This window comes from Asparagus officinalis, chromosome 4 (genome assembly GCF_001876935.1).
Source record: "Asparagus officinalis chromosome 4, Aspof.V1, whole genome shotgun sequence".
NCBI classification, from domain to species: Eukaryota; Viridiplantae; Streptophyta; class Magnoliopsida; order Asparagales; family Asparagaceae; genus Asparagus; species Asparagus officinalis.
The window spans coordinates 83278631-83296130 of record NC_033797.1 but is presented as its reverse complement, the minus strand read 5'-3'; the positions used below and the strand labels follow the sequence as shown (position 1 = coordinate 83296130).

Sequence of the window (17500 nt, the reverse complement as noted above, 5' to 3'; positions counted from 1 at the left end):
ACTTGAGAAAAACCAGTTGTTAATGAAGAAGAAAAACCAGGTTAAAATAATAAAGGAATCTTCATTAGGTCCAAAAAGAGTTACAAGGGCCTCCTCAAATAATTACTCATGACAATGTTATTTTGGAATGTTAGAGGTATGAACAATTTGGGTAGAAGAAGGGATATTAAAAGGCACATTCAATCTTTGAAACCCAGTGTTATTGGTTTAATAGAGACCAAAGTAAAATCAACAAAGGCATACAGAATTACTAAATGTATTCCTTCTCAATGGTCATATTGTAACAACTATTCTGCTTCTAGTAGAGGTAGAATATGGATAGCTTGGGATGCTGATGTGTGGAATGGGACAGTATTATCAGTTACATTACAACAAATTACTATTAGTCTACAGAACAATGGTGGACTCACTCTGATATTGAGTGTTATTTGTGGTGAGAATTCAGAATTAACAAGAACATCTTTATGGGCTGACATTGTAGACATCTCTTCTCAAGTTAACAATATGCCATGGTTGCTAGTGGGTGATTTTAATGTGTGCAGATTCACTTAAGAGAAAATTTGAGGTATGAAACTTACTGCCAAGAAACTTCAAGCTTTCAATCACTGTCTTCAGCTATGTGGTCTATCTGATATCAAAAGTACGGGATCAACTTGGACATGGCATAATAATCAGCAAGGAAAGTACAGAATCTATGGTAAGTTAGATAGAGCTCTGGGCAATTCCACATTGATTGATAAATTTTCTCATGCTTTTATAGAATATAAAAGTACCTCTTCTAGTGATCATACTCCTTCTATTGTTCATCTTGTGGCCTGCACAAATTCAGATCCGAAGCCTTTCAGGTTCTTTAACTACTGGGTTCAATGCCAGGGATATGAAGATGTGATCAAAGAAGTCTGGAAAAATCATTTTGATGGCTCTCCTATGTTCATTTTTGTTAATAAACTTAAATATCTTAAATTAGCTCTGAAACAATGGACTAAAGAGATATTTTCTTCAACAAGGGCTAATATTATTAAATTATCCAAACAGCTGGAGATCTTGCAAAATAATTTAAATCATGATATGGAAAATGAAGAACTACAGGCGTCAGAATCTGCAGTATCATATGAGCTTAGTGGTTGGCTTGATAAGGAAGAAAATGAGTAGAGACAAAAAAGTAGACAATTATGGCTTCAACAAGGAGATAGAAACACAAAATTCTTTTATAATGCAATCAAACACAGGATTTCTTCAAACAATATCAGGAATCTAATTGATAAAGATGGGTCTCCAATTTCTTCTTTTGACAAGATGAAGCTGATTGCTCCTAGATTTTATGAAGATCTTTTCAATCAAACTACATATTGGAATGTGTTTCCTAAAGTCACAGTGAAGAAAATACTTACTTTTGAAGCTAAGCAATGGTTAGTGAAGGAAATCAATCACAAGGAGATTAAAGAGGCTCTTTTCCAAATGAATCCAGATAAGGCTCCAGGACCATATGGTTTTAACGCTTATTTTTATCAACACAATTGGAGTTTGATCAAGGATGATGTGATTCTAGCTGTGAAATCTTTTTTCTCTTCAGGTAAGATTCTAAAACAGATAAATCACACCTGTAGGCTGTCAAAAAAATCACAATAGATAGCTGATCCCCATCAAAACACCGATGATGGAAGTCACAATCTGACGACTTCCAGAAGGCTACAATTTGAAGACTTTCACGTAGATCGCTGAAGGTTACAATCTGACGACCTTCACGACAACCGATGAGAGCTCTAGTTTAACAGCCTTCACCATCAACATCGAGAGTTACAATCTGACGACTCTTGCATATCAAAGAGCTAAAGTAAAGATTACAAAACAACGATCTTTGCAACGCTTCGACAGAAAGAGACTACAAATCGACGGTCTCTTCAAATCAAGCTGCGGAAGTCCTCCCCGCACACCAGCATTAAGACGCACCGCATTCATAGCCACGAACGCAGCTCAAACTTAAATGGCTCTTCTACTGGTTTTTTTCAAAGCAATAGGGGTATAAGACAGGGGGATCCTCTATCCCCATATATCTTTGTTTTGGTGATGGAATTTTGGTCTATTAGTATGGAGCTTGCTACCATTTCGGGGAAAATTCAGAATATTAAGAAGAATCAGAATCTACAAGTGTCTCATATTTTATTTGCTGATGATATGCTGGTTTTTTGTAGAGCTAACAGGAAATCCTTTGAAGGCATTAACAATTTGTTAGAGTCTCTTACACTTAACACAGGACTGAGTATCAATAAAAGCAAAAGCAGAATTTTTTTCAGTAAAGGATGCAGAAATAAAGATGTTCTAAGTTCTGTTATAGGCATATCTAGTGGGTCTCTTCCTGTAAAATATCTGGGGCTTCCTTTATCTATCAGTTATCCTAAAGCAAAAGATTTTCTCCCACTTATTGATAAAGTTAGGAAAAAGATTGAGGGCTGGATGACATACTCTTTATCTTTTGCTGGAAGGATTGAACTCATAAAATCAGTTCTTTTTAGTACAATAGCATATTGGTATTTTGTCTACAAACTTCCCAACTCAACTGTTCGCAGTTTGGAGTCAATTTTTGCTAACTTTCTTTGGAAGGGTAAGTTACATGCTATCAACTGGAAGGATATCTGTCGTCCAAAACAAGAAGGAGGATTTGGTTTGAGGAAATTAAATGATCTCTGTCTTGCTGCTGCCCTTAAATTGATATGGAGACTTCTTTCTACTTCTACTCTATGGTCTAATTGGATGAGAGCAAGATATGTCAGGGGAGGTAATTTTTGGGATACTCCTGCACATGCTTTGGACTCTGGAACTTGGAAGTTTTTATCAGGTATTAAATCTAAAGCTATGTGTTGCATAAGGAAATCTATTGGTAATGGTGAATGTAAGACCCCGTTGATTTTGATAATTCATATATGTGGATATTAGTGAAACACAATATTCAATATGTGAAAAATATCCTCATGGCATGGTTGTGCATGAAATCTTACATTTTTGAGCTTATGAGAATGTATATATGCATTAGTTATGAAGTTGAGTTTGCAAATTTGCAATTCATAAGCATCAGAGTCGAAGAACTCAGTTTTCAGCTCATGAGTCGACCCATGACTGTCATGAGTCGACTCATGATATCATCTCCCTTTGTCATAAGTTTCTGCTGAGTCGACTCATAAGATTATGAGTCGACCCATGAGTCATGAGTCGACTCACGACTGAGCATGAGTCGACTCATCGAGGGTTTTCCAGTTTTACGGTTCGGGTCAGTTTGGGGTATCGGGTCGGGTTTTACTGTTTATATAGATGCTCCTCTACCCGAAAACACTTCAATTCATCAGTTCTCCCCAGAAACCCTAGTCCCCCTCTCTCCTCTCTCAAACCCTAGGTGTTCTTGGTGATTTTGGGACGTTCCAAAGGATTTTTCAGCAGTTTCTTTTGGATTTCAGCGAAGGGAACCGTTCTTCATCACATCTGAGGCGAGTAACATCTCGCCCAATCTCTCTCCCATGCTTTTATGAATTTATAAACGTTTTTCATGAGTTTTATTGAGCCTAAGACATATTTTCAAATATAAAACGATGTTCTTATTAGTGTAAATGCTAAAGATCATATGTTTCAGATTTTTAAACTTCCACCAACAAGTTTTTGATGAAAACCCAGATCTGGGAATTTATTTAATGAAATGAAAATATAAGTTTTATTTCTGCGTTTCTGTTTCAGAATGCAAGTCTCGCGTCTATGAGCCCAAACATAGGCTCTGTGTGAAGAAGACTGAGCGCAACCCTCAGGGGTGCGTTCCACAAAATGAACGCAACCCTCAGGGGTGCGTTCCACAAAATAAACGCAACTCTCAAATATGCGTGCGTAGCGCGACTTGGTTGAGGGGCGGATATAAAAAGTCCATGGATTCAAAGTATCTCAAACAGATCCTTGTTCACCAAGAACCAGTCCTGTCCAATTGTGGACTGGGGGTTCCAGTTCAAACCTCACGATCAGTGAGTAATTTTCCTCGAATCTTTACAACAGATTTGAGAGAGTTCATATCGAGAGAAAGACCGATGCAACAAGTCATTCCTACAGTCCTCTTGGAATTCCTACGGTCCTCTCGGAATATCAATGCTGCTCATATGTGGCCAAACTATTGGTGTTCGACCAATTTACGAATGTTGCTTTGCCCAACCAACGACGATGTTCTCACAGGAAGAAGTCTCCAGAGACCGAATATCCTGAGGTCACTATCAATGTGATCGGCAGAGGGAAAGCCTCAGGTCCTAGTTCAGATGACTCTGAGACGAGTCGTTCACCGACCGTCAGAGAAATTGCTAACGAGTTTGAAGGAATCTACCAACGCACTCCGACGCGAACAGGAGCCATTCCCCCTATCAACTATCGGAGGTTAGCCAGAGGAACCAATTCCGATGATGAACACTCAGCCATTGCAGAGTCCCAATCATCAAGCTCTTTTGTTGAACATGAGAGCTCCGCCTATATGACAGAAAGCCATGAAGATCTCGCAAAGAGACTTGATGAGCAGGAGGCCATGCTCAAATCTCAGCAGGAGGCCATCAATGAACTCATGGCCCTGTTGACTCAAATTATCACAGACAAGGCCAAATCTCAGAAGAGAGATTTGCCACCTAGGCAAGAACTTTCCCAGAGAGGAAAAGCGTCTTCATCCCGACCTCACACAAGCAAAGAGAAGGAAAAAGTGGTTGATGACACGGCTTCTGACCAAGAAGCCCACAACCTAGAATCTTCCTCTGATGAAGGAAGAGAGATGGAGAATGAGCAAAATCTCCAATCTGCCAAAATGGAAGAATTGGAAGCCCGCCTCAATGCCATTGCCAACAGAAGCGAGCTCCAAGAAGAAAGAGTTGTCAGACCCTATCCTTCCGAATGGGATGCGACCCCTTATCCTCCAAAATTCGAAGTCCCGACGCTACAAACCTTTGACGGCACGGGATCACCGAACCAACATATCTATCATTTCAAGTCACAGACTGGGAATGTGATATCAAACGACGCCATACTGGCTCGATTGTTCATTGGCACCCTCAAGGGAGTTGCCTTTGAATGGTTCAGAAAATTGCCTGCCGGATGTATCCAAAAGTGGGCAGATCTAGAGAGACTCTTCCTGTCAAGATTCTTCGAAGAGGATACAGAAGTCTCCATCCATACCCTTCTTGCCACTAAGCAGAAGAAGAGGGAGCCCGTCAAAGCCTTCGTCAAAAGGTTCCGAACCATGGCTCCCCGGTGTTCGTCAGGTATGACACAGTCTACTTTAGTAGAGACCTGTCGGCACAATTTGCAAACCGACCTCCTTAGCGCCAAATCGGAGTTGCCAGAATGTCGTTCTTGGAGACAACTAATCTCTCAAGCGCAGAACAGGCTCAAAAGATTATTGCCAGGATCAAAAAGCTGAAGAACAAAGTAGCAGGCATCAACCTGAAGCCCAATCGGACCAAGCTCAATCCTTCTCCTGCAGCCAATCGCGCGACCAAGCCCAATATTCCTCAGTCAGAAGAAGATACTACGACTATTGAAGCTAATCCTCTTCAGTAGGATGCGCAGGATCCAACAACTATCACCGTTAGACAATTACCTGCTGATAGTCAACCTAATTAGATAGTTGCGCCCGTTAGGCCGATGTGCCATGTCTACCCTTTTTCCCTCTGCACTGTTCAAGACTGCGGGTTGTTATTTGTATGTTCATTTGAATTATGACGTATTAAATTTTTCTGACTGTGTCTATGCTTTATAGAATTACCTCCTGCTCAACCACAAAATCCGACCCAAACCTATCACGTTAACATTTACCTCTGATAGTCCTACTCAACTTTCCAATCCTCTTCAATAGGGAGGGCGGGTCACTAAAACTATCATGTTAATGATCACCTCTTGATAGTCTACCTTTCCTCCAAATTCTCCCACCAATCCTCTTCAAGTAGTGATGCGCGCCAGTCTACCAAAACTCATCTATGTTATATTGATTACCTTTGATGGTCATCAAACTTGCTAATCCTCTTTCAATAGGATGCGCTCGCCCTCCACTAAAACTATTACATGTTAAGAGTCACCTCTGATAGTCTACCTTCCTCCAAATTCTCCACCAATTCCTCTTCAAGTAGGATTGCGGGTCTACCAAAACTATCCATGTTAATGATCACCTCTGATAGTCCTTTTCCTCCCAAAACTCCCCCACCAACTTCCTCTTCAACAGTAGGATGACGCGGTCTACCAAAACTTTATCATCGTTAATCCATCACCTCTGATAGTCCTTTTCCTCCAAATTCCCCCACCAATCATCTTCAAGGAGCATGGCGGCGGTCTACCAAAAACTATCATTTAATGATCACCTTCCTGATAGTACATTTCCTCCAAATTCCCCAAATCCTCTTCAAGTAGGATGGCGGTCTTTACCAAAACTATCATGCTTAATGATCACCTCTGTCATAGTCCTTTTCCTCCAAATTCCCCACAATCCTCTTCAAGATAGGATGGCCGGGTCTTACCAAAACTATCAGTATATGATCACCTCTGATAGTTCCTTTTTCCTCCAAATTGCCCCACCAATCATCTTCAAAGTAGTGGATGGCGCCCGTGTCTACCAAAACTATTCCGATGCTTAATGCATTCACCTCTGCATAGCCTACATTTACCTCCACATTCTCCTACCAATCTCCTTCAATAGGATGGCGGGTCTACCAAACTGTCAATGTTAATGACACTCTGATACGTCTATTCCTCCAAATTCTAAAACTAACAATCCTCTTCAATACGGATGGGGTCCACAAAGACTATCAACTGTTAACCGTCACCCTGATAGTCCTTTTTCCTCCAAATCCCCACCAATCCTCTTCCAAGTAGGGATGCAGGTCCACAAAACTATCACCGTTAAACAGTTACCTCTGATAGTCACAACTCATCAGATAATGGCCTACCAGGTTTGATGCTGCCTCTATTCCGACTTCATGGAGTAGTGCTCCCATAGCGTGGATGTGCCTTGTCTACCTCTTTATTCCCCTTCTAAGTCTTAATCAAGCATGGGTTGGTTACTTGGAATCCATTTGGTTTAAAAGTAATAAATCTTTCACATCGCTCGAGTTAACATTTACACTTCTTGACGATCATCAGCCACAGAGTATGCATTCAAACTTACATCCTCCCAATTCTGTTCACGTTTAACGATATACCACTGACAACAATCAACTATCAATCCATCCCCCCCCTCAATAGGATGATATGGTCCATTTTAAAATTGCTCAAATCGCAACTTCGCCCATTGGCAAGGACACTAAGTCTTTAAATCTAATTATCAAAATTCACGCTTTGGATGATAAGCTCACTTAGCAATTCTCCCCAAGCGATGACGCTAGTTCCCCAAAATCTTCTTGAAATCACAAGTACATTAAATTTCCTGTCATGTTAACACCAAACTCTGACAACCCACTTATCAATCCTCTTCAATAGGCATGATAGAGTCCCAATAGTTGTCTCAATCGCAACAACTTGTACGTTAATCATCAACCTCTGCAACAAAAAAAAAACCACTCCACTTATCGACTCTCTCAATAGAGCGATAGGTTCTCAAGTTGCCGCCAAATCGCAAACACATTCTGTCACGTTAACACTAACCTCTGACAAAATCACTTATCAATCCTCATTCAAGTAGGCATGATAAGTCCACAAGTTGCTCCGATTCGCGCAACAAATTCCCGTCATGTTAACCATTCATACCCTGATCAATCCACTTATACAATCCTCGTCAATAGGATGACATAGTCCTTTCAAAGTTGCTCAATCGCAACATTCTCCTGTCATGTTAATATCACACCTCTGACCAAAACCCACTTATCAATCCTCGTCTATGAGATGATAAGTCCTCAAAGTTGCTTCTATCGTAACAAATCCTGTCACGTTAATATCCACACCTCTGACAACCCACTTATCAATCCTCTTTCAATAGGATGATAAGTCACAAAGTTGCCTCCGATCGCAACACAATCCTGTCACGTTAACACCAAACCCTCTGCACAAATCAACTATCAATCCTCAATCAATAGGATGATAAGTCCACAAAGTTGCTCCCATCGCCAACACAATCCTGTCACGTTAACACATAACCTCTGACAAATCAACTTATCAATCCTCTTCAATAGGATGATAAGCCCTCAAAGTTCCCTCCAATCGAACACATCCTCTTGACAAAACCCACTTATCAATCCTCATCAATAGATGATAAGTCCACAAAGGTGCTTCGATCGCAACAGAATTCCTGTCATGTTAACATCATACCCTCTGACAACCACTTATCAATCCTCGTCAATAGGATGATAAGTCCACAAAGTTGCTCGATCGCAAAAAATTCCCGTCATGTTAACACCAAACCGTCTGACAATTAACTTATCGACTCTTCCCAATAGAGCGATAAGTCCTCAAAGTTCGCTCCGATCGCAACATTCTCTTGTCACGCTTATATTCAAACACCTCTGACAAAATCAACTTATCGACTCTCGTCATTAGAGCGATAGGCCCTCAAAGTTGCTCGATCGTAACACTTTCCACTTATCGACTCTCATCAACGGAGCGATAGGTCCATAAAAATACTGTTAGGTTAACATCACACCTCTAACAGTCAACCCCCAATGAACTTGTTAATCCTTTTTTCAAAACAAGAATAGCAAGTTGTCATTATAAAATCCCAGCGGATTAAATATTTTCTGGAATTATCCTAGTGATAATAAAGAAAATTTATTAATTTCACTCTAAGTAAAAATTCATGCCAAGTTAATATTGCACCTCTGGCACTTCCAACTTTCTTTCAGTGTTTCAAGTAACACAGGAAGAAATAACGACAAAGCCTACGTATTCAACATCGTAGCACCAAAATCCATGCCTTTTACGATGGGGGAATTTATCTCGATCCCTAATTAGAGATAAGCTACACTTAACACGCGTTGCGGTTAGTCGTTTCCCGTGAAAAATGACAAAGTCTATGTATTCAAAATCATAGCATCACAGTCTAGGAGGGTTCATCTCTTTAGCAAAACGTTACATGTGAACGGACTTAGACAATCCACATGCTAGCCCGCATTCAAACGCGTAGTCGGTAAAGGCTTATCAAATCCCGTTGATGCGCCTGAGGGTTTGCCAAAAATCCTATGCATTGTTGCAGGTCCATCAGCTTAATGGATGTGAGCCGCAGACTTAAAAATAGATGAGCCAAAGACAAAGTCTCAAGAGACTTAGTCAAAAATGCACGGAAGCCACTTCCATGTCTTAAGTCAAAACATTGAGGTCAGACCCGCGATACAAAAACCAAACGCGAGGTCACACCCGTGTTCCAAATTCAAAATGCAGGGTCCACCCCCACAGTTCAAAAGCAGGTTATGGCGGCTTAGCTTCACACAGGTCCTACGTCAAATCCCTTCAACCAAGATGCCTTCTTAAGCAAGTGTAGAGAACAAATCCTTTACCACAAGGAATCAACAGCTCCAAGATCAGAGTTGAATCCAAAGTATCCGAAATTCGTCCCAGTCAACCGCGAACTTTCGAAAACTTTGGCAGGGGGTTCTGTTAGCTGTCAAAAAAATCACAATAGATAGCTGATCCCCATCAAAACACCGATGATGGAAGTCACAATCTTGACGACTTCCAGAAGGCTACAATTTGAAGACTTTCACGTAGATCGCTGAAGGTTACAATCTGACGACCTTCACGACAACCGATGAGAGCTCTAGTTTAAACAGCCTTCACCATCAACATCGAGAGTTACAATCTGACGACTCTTGCATATCAAAGAGCTAAAGTAAAGATTACAAAACAACGATCTTTGCCAACGCTTCGACAGAAAGAGACTACAAATCGACGGTCTCTTCAAATCAAGCTGCCGGAAGTCCTCCCGCACACCAGCATTAAGACGCACGCGTTCATGCCACGAACGCAGCTTCAAACGCAGCTTCCAAATCACTGCAAACGCAAGCCCAGACGCAGCTCTAATCGCTGAAGACGAGAGCCAAATCGCTCCAAACGCAGCTCAAGCTCGCCAAACGCAGCTCAATCGCGCCAGACGCGCTTCCAAATCGCTGCAAACGCCAGCCTCAGACGTAGATTCCACGCACAAACGCAGCGTCTAATTTGCGGCTCTGAGGCTTCACGAGCGATGCGGTTCAAGCCTTCCCAGACACTGCGTTTGAATGCCAGAATTCACGTCAGAACGGCGGGCCTGCGTTTGACTCGTTCAAACACGAGCTGAACGGTTCCAAAACCGTTTCCCACGATCTGAGGGATCACAACTCCACTCAGGAGTGATTTAAGGGCGGTTACATCCCATTAGCCCACTTAGCGAGCGAATTAAGGAGGTGGTTACACCCCTTTAATCCCCTATAATAACGACAAACTCAACAGAGTTAAGGATCGGATTTTGATAATCAGATCAGGGCTGGATACTTTTCGGGTTCGGTCGTTAGAACTTCTTGGCTCGTCAACAGGATCCCTAGAGCATTTCTGGAGCTTTGAGATCGGCAACAAGATCTTCTTCATCCTTGGCTTATAACCGATTTCGGTGTTAAATCAACTCTCTTCATAGAGTTTCAAACTCGTTCAGAATCTCCATAACGTCAAATCGTGAGGAGAAGACCACGTTCCAGTGAAACAAGACGTCGGATCGTCAACGAGAAAGCAAAAAACTCGACGCGAGCATTCGAGGGAGGCATCTCATCGCGTACCGGTGAAGAACCAGAATTAAACAAAGGGGAGAATCAAATTCATTCTCTTCTCTTTTGTAATCGGAAATCCAATTGTAACTGAGATTAAAGGAATACAAATCAATTTTTTTTTACTTTTACTGCAAATTTTCCCACAAACAACACCTTTCTTCACTCTAGTGCAAAATCAAGAAGAAGCCACGTCCATTCAAGATTATAGACCTATCTCTTGTGCAATGTTATTTACAAAATTATTACTAAGATCTTAAGCAACAGATTGAAGTGGTGGTTGGGAGAGTTTGAGTTCACATAATGCACATGCTTTTTCTTCAAAGGTAACAAAATAGGGTGAATGTCCCTATTGCACATGAGTTACTAAGAGATTCTCTTAGGAAGCATGGTAAAAGAGCTTGTTCAAAATTGACTTGCATAAAAGCTTTCGACAGTATAAATAGGAGTTTGTATACTATATTATGCACCGCATGGATTTCCAGCTATATGGATCAACTGGAATCAAGAGATGCCTCTCTACCCTTCTTTTTCTAGTCCTTATTAAATGGCTCTTCTACTGGTTTTTTTCAAAGCAATAGGGGTATAAGACAGGGGGATCCTCTATCCCCATATATCTTTGTTTGGTGATGGAATTTTTGGTCTATTAGTATGGAGCTTGCTACCATTTCGGGTTAAAATTCAGAATATTAAGAAGAATCAGAATCTACAAAGTGTCTCATATTTTATTTGCTGATGATATGCTGGTTTTTTGTAGACGCTACAGGAAATCCTTTGAAGGCATTAACAATTTGTTAGAATCTCTTACACTTAACACAGGACTGAGTATCAATAAAAGCAAAAGCAGAATTTTTTTTTCAGTAAAGGATGCAGAAATAAAGATGTTCTAAGTTCTGTTATAGGCATATCAAGTGGGTCTCTACCTCGTAATAATTATTTGGGGCCTACCTTTATCTTTCAATTATCCTAAAGCAAAAGATTTTCTCCCACTTATTGATAAAGTTAGGAAGAAGATCGAGGGTTGGATGACATACTCTTTATCTTTTGTTGGGAGGATTGAACTCATAAAATCAGTTCTATTTAGTACCATAGCATACTGGTATTTTGTCTATAAACTCCCCAACTCTACTGTTCGCAGTTTGGAGTCAATTTTTGCTAACTTTCTATGGAAGGGTAAGCTACATGCTATCAACTGGAAGGATATTTGTCGTCCAAAACAAGAAGGAGGATTTGGATTGAGGAAATTAAATGATCTCTGTCATGCTGCTGCCCTTAAATTGATATGGAGACTTCTTTCTACTTCTACTCTATGGTCTAATTGGATGAGAGCAAGATATGCACCGGCCCATGCTATGGACTCTGGAACTTGGAAGCTTTTAGCAGGTATTAAACCTAAAGCTATGTGTTGCATAAGGAAATCTATTGGTAATGGTGAAACAACTTCTCTATGGTTTGATCCATGGATTCTTGAAGGCAGGCTTTCGGACATTCTGCAGCAAATAAACCCACATCTCACAGGCACAAAAAATTGGTCAGTATCTCACATCATTCAAAACTCTCAATGGCATGTTGATTTACCATGCCTTTTTCCAATAATTCATCATATCTCAAATATTCAAATAACTGGTCAAGATGATCACTGGATTTGGCTACCAAATGCAAATGGGAAATTTACTTTTGCGTCAGCATGGGATCAAGTAAGAACCTCTTACTCAAATTTTGATCTTTCAAATGTGGTCTGGTTTCCTTCCTCAAATCCTAAGATGGCTTGTTGCTTGATTAAAAGTTTATATAATAGATTAGCCACTAGGGACAGACTGTCCAGGTTTGGAATTACATCAGCTGTGGAGTGTGTTCTCTGTTCTGGTGGGATTGAGTCAAGAGATCATCTTTTTTTCCAATGTTCTTTTTCAGCATATATCTGGAATCTCTGCAAACTCAAACTTCAGCTTGATGCTACGGTCATAAATGACATTAGAACTGAAGCTCTAGATATTCAATCCAAGTTCAAGAGGAAAGACAGAACGTATAAACTGTCAAGAATGGTTTTAAGTGCAGCTGTCTGGCATATATGGCAAGAAAGGAATAGACGTATATTTCATGCTACCCAGTTGCACAAGTTGATGGTATTTAGGCGACTCTATGAGGATATAAATGTCTTGCTTAGAACCTGTACATGGAAGACTGGTAACAATACTATCCTTGCAAATTGGGAATCCGCAGAGACTTGTAAATAATTCTATTTACAGGTTCTGGAGATAGGTGTGAATTGCACCCACCATAATCTACATGTAGAAAACATTATGTTGTTTTAGAATTTTTAGTCATTACTTTAGTTATGCATAAAAGGGACGGTTGTTAATCTTCTTGGAAAATCAACATAACAAATTAGTTTGATACATATTCTAGAAGACTCCAATATTTGTGAAAATTTTATCATATACATGTGATGAATTGTTGAACGAGATGTACAGACAAAATTTATGGTACCGATCATGAATTTGATGAGCTGGTTAGACTAGCTCATGATAAGATTTGAGCTCATGATAAGATTTGAGCTCACAATATCATATTTTACACACACACATATGGTCTACAGTTGTAGAATGTCTTCTCATTGTTACATTAATCTTTCTTATTAGTATAATTTTTGTCAAAATTTATCAAAAGAAAAAAAGCTTAGTTGGTTAAAACCTATATATTAGACCAAAGGCGCAGTTTTGGTTATTATTTAGTATTAGTCCCTCCAATCTTCAATAATTTTATATTAGCCCAGCTATTCTCAATAATTGCTCATTCGTCCCTCAAATCCTAACGTTATTGCAATTTGGTCTAATATTTTTTAAGTATTATTTGAATTTGGCAATTTTAAAGGGTATTTCTGTATAAGATTATTTAGATGTTGGTCCCTTAGGTCTTCAATATTTCCATAATAGTCCCTCAAATCTAAATATTTCCTCATTAGTCCATTAAATCCTAGTATTATTGCAATTTTGTCTCTCAATGACCAAAATACATCTTAATTTTTTAAAACGTTGTTTACAATTTGGTATCCTAAAGTTTGCATTTATTTAAAACTTTGATATCCACTATTTTCTTGACACTTTGATACCCAAAAAAATTACAACTTTTAAAACTTTGATACCAAATATTGTTGGCACTTTGATACCCTAAAGATTATTCAATTTTTAGCTTTTGTACCTCAAAGGTTCTAACTTTTTTACTTTGATACCTCAAAGTTTGCACAATTTTTAACTTGAACACCATAAAGTTTAATATAAACCTTAAGGTATCAAAGTGTCAAAACTAAAACTTTCGGGTTTCAAAGTTAAAAAGATATAAATGATATCTTCACAAAAGTGTCAGGAAAAAAAATCTTTGACGTATCAAAGTTAAAAAGGTGCAAACTTCACAACATCAAAGTGCCAAAAAAACTTTGGTATTAAAGTTAAAAAGGTGTAAACTTTAGATTACCAAAGTGAAAATAATCTTTTTTTTTTCGGTAAGATGAGATTTAAGAGAAAAATCATAACTAAGAATTATTTTCATCATTGAGGGACCAAATTGTAAGACCCCTTACAAATTTAGGTACTAATGAGCAATTACTAAGATTTGAGGGACTAATATGAACTTATTGAAAGATGCGAGAAGCTAATTTTCTCAAAAACATTTCTTTCGAAAACAAATGAGCCTTTATTGTTATTCTTTTTGCCTTTCTGGACATTAATTTATGTACATAACAACCACCAAGGCATTAGTATTGTGCAAATGCTTTAGCTGATATTTTTTTTCTAAATCAAAATGAGCTTTTTTTATGGTTTTCTCCACACTAATTTATCTACTATACAACTATTAAAATCATTATTACTGTTCATATGCTTAAACAATTTTTTTTTTAACTTTTCTCACTTTAATTTATCTACAATATGAAACCGGAAAATATTTTTGTTCAAAAGCTAAAAAAGAATTTTTTGTACCAAATGCGTAAACCATTTTTTCTTCATTAACACTAATTTGTCTATATTATAACTCCCTAAAACATTTTTATCCACAAATTAAAAAAGAATTTTCTAAGCAAAATGCTTACCATTATTTTTTGGCATCTTTACACAAATGCCAAGGCAACATGGGATTCAATTTTACTCGTTTTATCTAAAAGCCACCAGGTAGCTAGGGGCGAGTTTCAGTTCATTTATATGGAAAATATCTGCCAACACTCCCATCTGTAGGATTAGGATATACGTATATCATGGTGGAGTACTATCTACAGAATTCTCCAGAATACAGTTGTTCATATACACAAAAGGATGTTCTACATATTATAAATGTTTATTTGAGCATACCAGATGTGCCTTATTACAATGTTGGATATATTCTTCTCGAGTTAAAAAGAGAATTGCACGTACATGGTAATTATTAATTCTTGGTCACCGCATCTCCAGTTCAGAACCCCGTTTGAAGAAGAGGATGTCCTGTTTCAGTAAAACGTACCATGAACTCTCAACCCTGTGACCCTGTGGCACCAAAGGATATCCATAAAGAAATATGAAAAAAAAAAAATTCCTCCAAAGAAACAAGGTATATAAAGAAAATGTAACCGGAAGCTCCAGAGGAGCCGTTTCAGTAACAATCCCCCAATAAATCACCAAGTCAGAGAAGAAAATATCAAACGTTCGTCAAATTTAAGATCACTGCTCAGATAAACAGCATGAAGATTTAAAAGTTTCATCCACAAGGCCTCAAGTCAGCCTTTCAATACAAGTACAAACTCAACGAGGAAATCATCTACAACGCGATGCACGAGTTGTTTTACAGGTAGCAAACAGGCTTGGATTATTCTCAGACGGCAAGAAAGGTGTCACGATCCCAAATTCCTGAATCTGAAGGATCTAGAAGCCGGACTAAACCTGCTGGCAATCCCTCAACATGTGGTACATAACAATTCACATAGTATGAATTTAAAAATAAGGATAACTATCCATCAAAATAATAATATATATCAATCCACAAAAACTATTAGAAAAATTTCTAAAAACTAGATATGAGGTCCAATCTGAAAATAGATAATCCACATTATTAATAGTTATCTAAAATCCAAGTACTATCTCTACCTCCACCTTATCCACAAGACTCTGAAAAATATAGATAACAACATAGTGAATTGTAGATGAATTTATACATTATACACTAGTCTAACAAAATTAAATGTTTAGATTTCATAATCAAAAGAATTGAAACAATTTTTTACGTAAGAGAAATAATGAAAAATATTATTTCATGCAATAAAAATAAGAAGATCACCTCACATTGAATCTCAATGAGTAATGCTTCATACACTGGTTGAATTGATATCCCAACTATTCTGAGACCCAAAATTTGGGCTCGTAGCGCTAAAATAACCATCATGGAGGGAACAAACTGATGACCAGTATAAGTTAGTTATTTTCTCACATAAATCGGCATATTAACTTGAGATGTATACACTTCTTATAAAACGAACAAAGTTCATAAAACCAAATTTTACATTTTCACATTACAAGTAAGAACATATTTATAATCAAAATACACCACCAACGCATCTCAACCTAATACTGTAAGGAAAAGAACATCTTTACTGTAGATAACTAACATTTATACATTTGTGTCGAACAGAAACAATAAGCTGAAAGAAATTTTGTAAAGAACATGAGTGATAATTTCCTTCTTCCCTGTTCGCATATGTTTGCTCTCCATTTATTATCACTAGCTTTTTGCGTGTTATCAGTTTTTCCTAGCACAGATATTACGCTTTTTTAAACCATCATTAATAAGAATTTCAGCAGATATGATCAGTTTTTTGTAAAATTAAGAACACTAAAACAGCTGCCTCACATAAAAGTTCCGTATCTGAAATTAAGCAGGCAAGAAGAAGGCAACAACACAAAACATGCATGACATATATAATGCCAAATCAATCAGATTTTTGTAAAACAAGTAAGTACTAAACAGATGCATCGATAGAAGTCATGCATCTGAAACTAAGATGGCAAGAAGATGGCGAACACACACAAAATGAATGACATACTGCTACATGATTTCCATAAAACAAGAAGAACACACAATACGGATGACATAATGCTAAATGATTTTGGTAAAACATTTCTATAAATAGAAGCTTCACATGAAAGTAGCTATGTTTCTGAAATTAAGCAGGCAAGACAGACAACTGACATGACACCACATCAATCAAGCATTTTTAAAGTGACAACCGAATAAGAGCACATAAACAAAAATGATGCAGTTTGTGTCTAGACTGAAATAATCTGAATCAAGTTTCTCCTTCACAAGGCATAAGGTGCGAACATTTTCCATGTTAGTACTTACTTTGAAGCCAAATTTGAAAGATAAGATGATAAGCATTCTATTAGACACAAAGTAAAACAATTAAGATGACAAACATTATATTCAGACATGAACTAGAGGCAATCCTGCTGCATGACTAGAATACTTATATGTTAGTCTAGCTCAAAAGTGCTTCTAAGATAGTTCAAGGAGGTTAGAGATTACCATTCAAGTTTTATCATAAACAATGAAACAAGAAATTAAACCTGAAACTTCATGAGCCAAAACTGAGAATTTTTTTTTACTTTTTATTTTCTTTATTTTTTTGGGATGTTGCATAAATAAGCTATTGAACAAACTTTAATGTTTCAATCTCATAATTCCCGAGACATCAGTGGCATCATTGAGGAAGCTGAGGATTAGCAAATAACATTATGACCATTAAGGAAGATAACTAAAGT

The 17500-nt window shown here is 38.1% G+C and overlaps 1 protein-coding gene and 1 long non-coding RNA gene across 2 annotated transcripts in view; one reads left to right on the top strand and one right to left on the bottom strand.

Moving 5' to 3' along the window:
* On the top strand, positions 1297-12955 carry LOC109839002. Its single transcript, XM_020407435.1, has 4 exons — positions 1297-1573; positions 2336-2890; positions 11476-11498; positions 11621-12955. The coding sequence occupies exons 1-4, from the start codon at positions 1297-1299 to the stop codon at positions 12953-12955; spliced, it is 2190 nt and encodes a 729-aa protein (XP_020263024.1).
* LOC109837800 overlaps positions 14950-17500 on the bottom strand; it is a 3049-nt gene continuing 498 nt past the window's right edge. Inside the window, exon 2 of the long non-coding RNA XR_002246451.1 lies at positions 14950-15232. This is a non-coding gene — a long non-coding RNA (uncharacterized LOC109837800). The remainder of the gene's footprint in view (positions 15233-17500) is intronic.

Coding starts and splice junctions, on each gene's coding strand:
- LOC109839002 (XM_020407435.1), top strand. CDS start 1,297: ATGAAGCTGATTGCTCCTAGATTTTATGAAGATCTTTTCAATCAAACT. Junction 1,574..2,335: donor GAAATCTTTTTTCTCTTCAG/GTAAGATTCTAA, acceptor GTTCTGTTATAG/GCATATCTAGTGGGTCTCTT. Junction 11,499..11,620: donor CTACAGGAAATCCTTTGAAG/GCATTAACAATT, acceptor GTTCTGTTATAG/GCATATCAAGTGGGTCTCTA.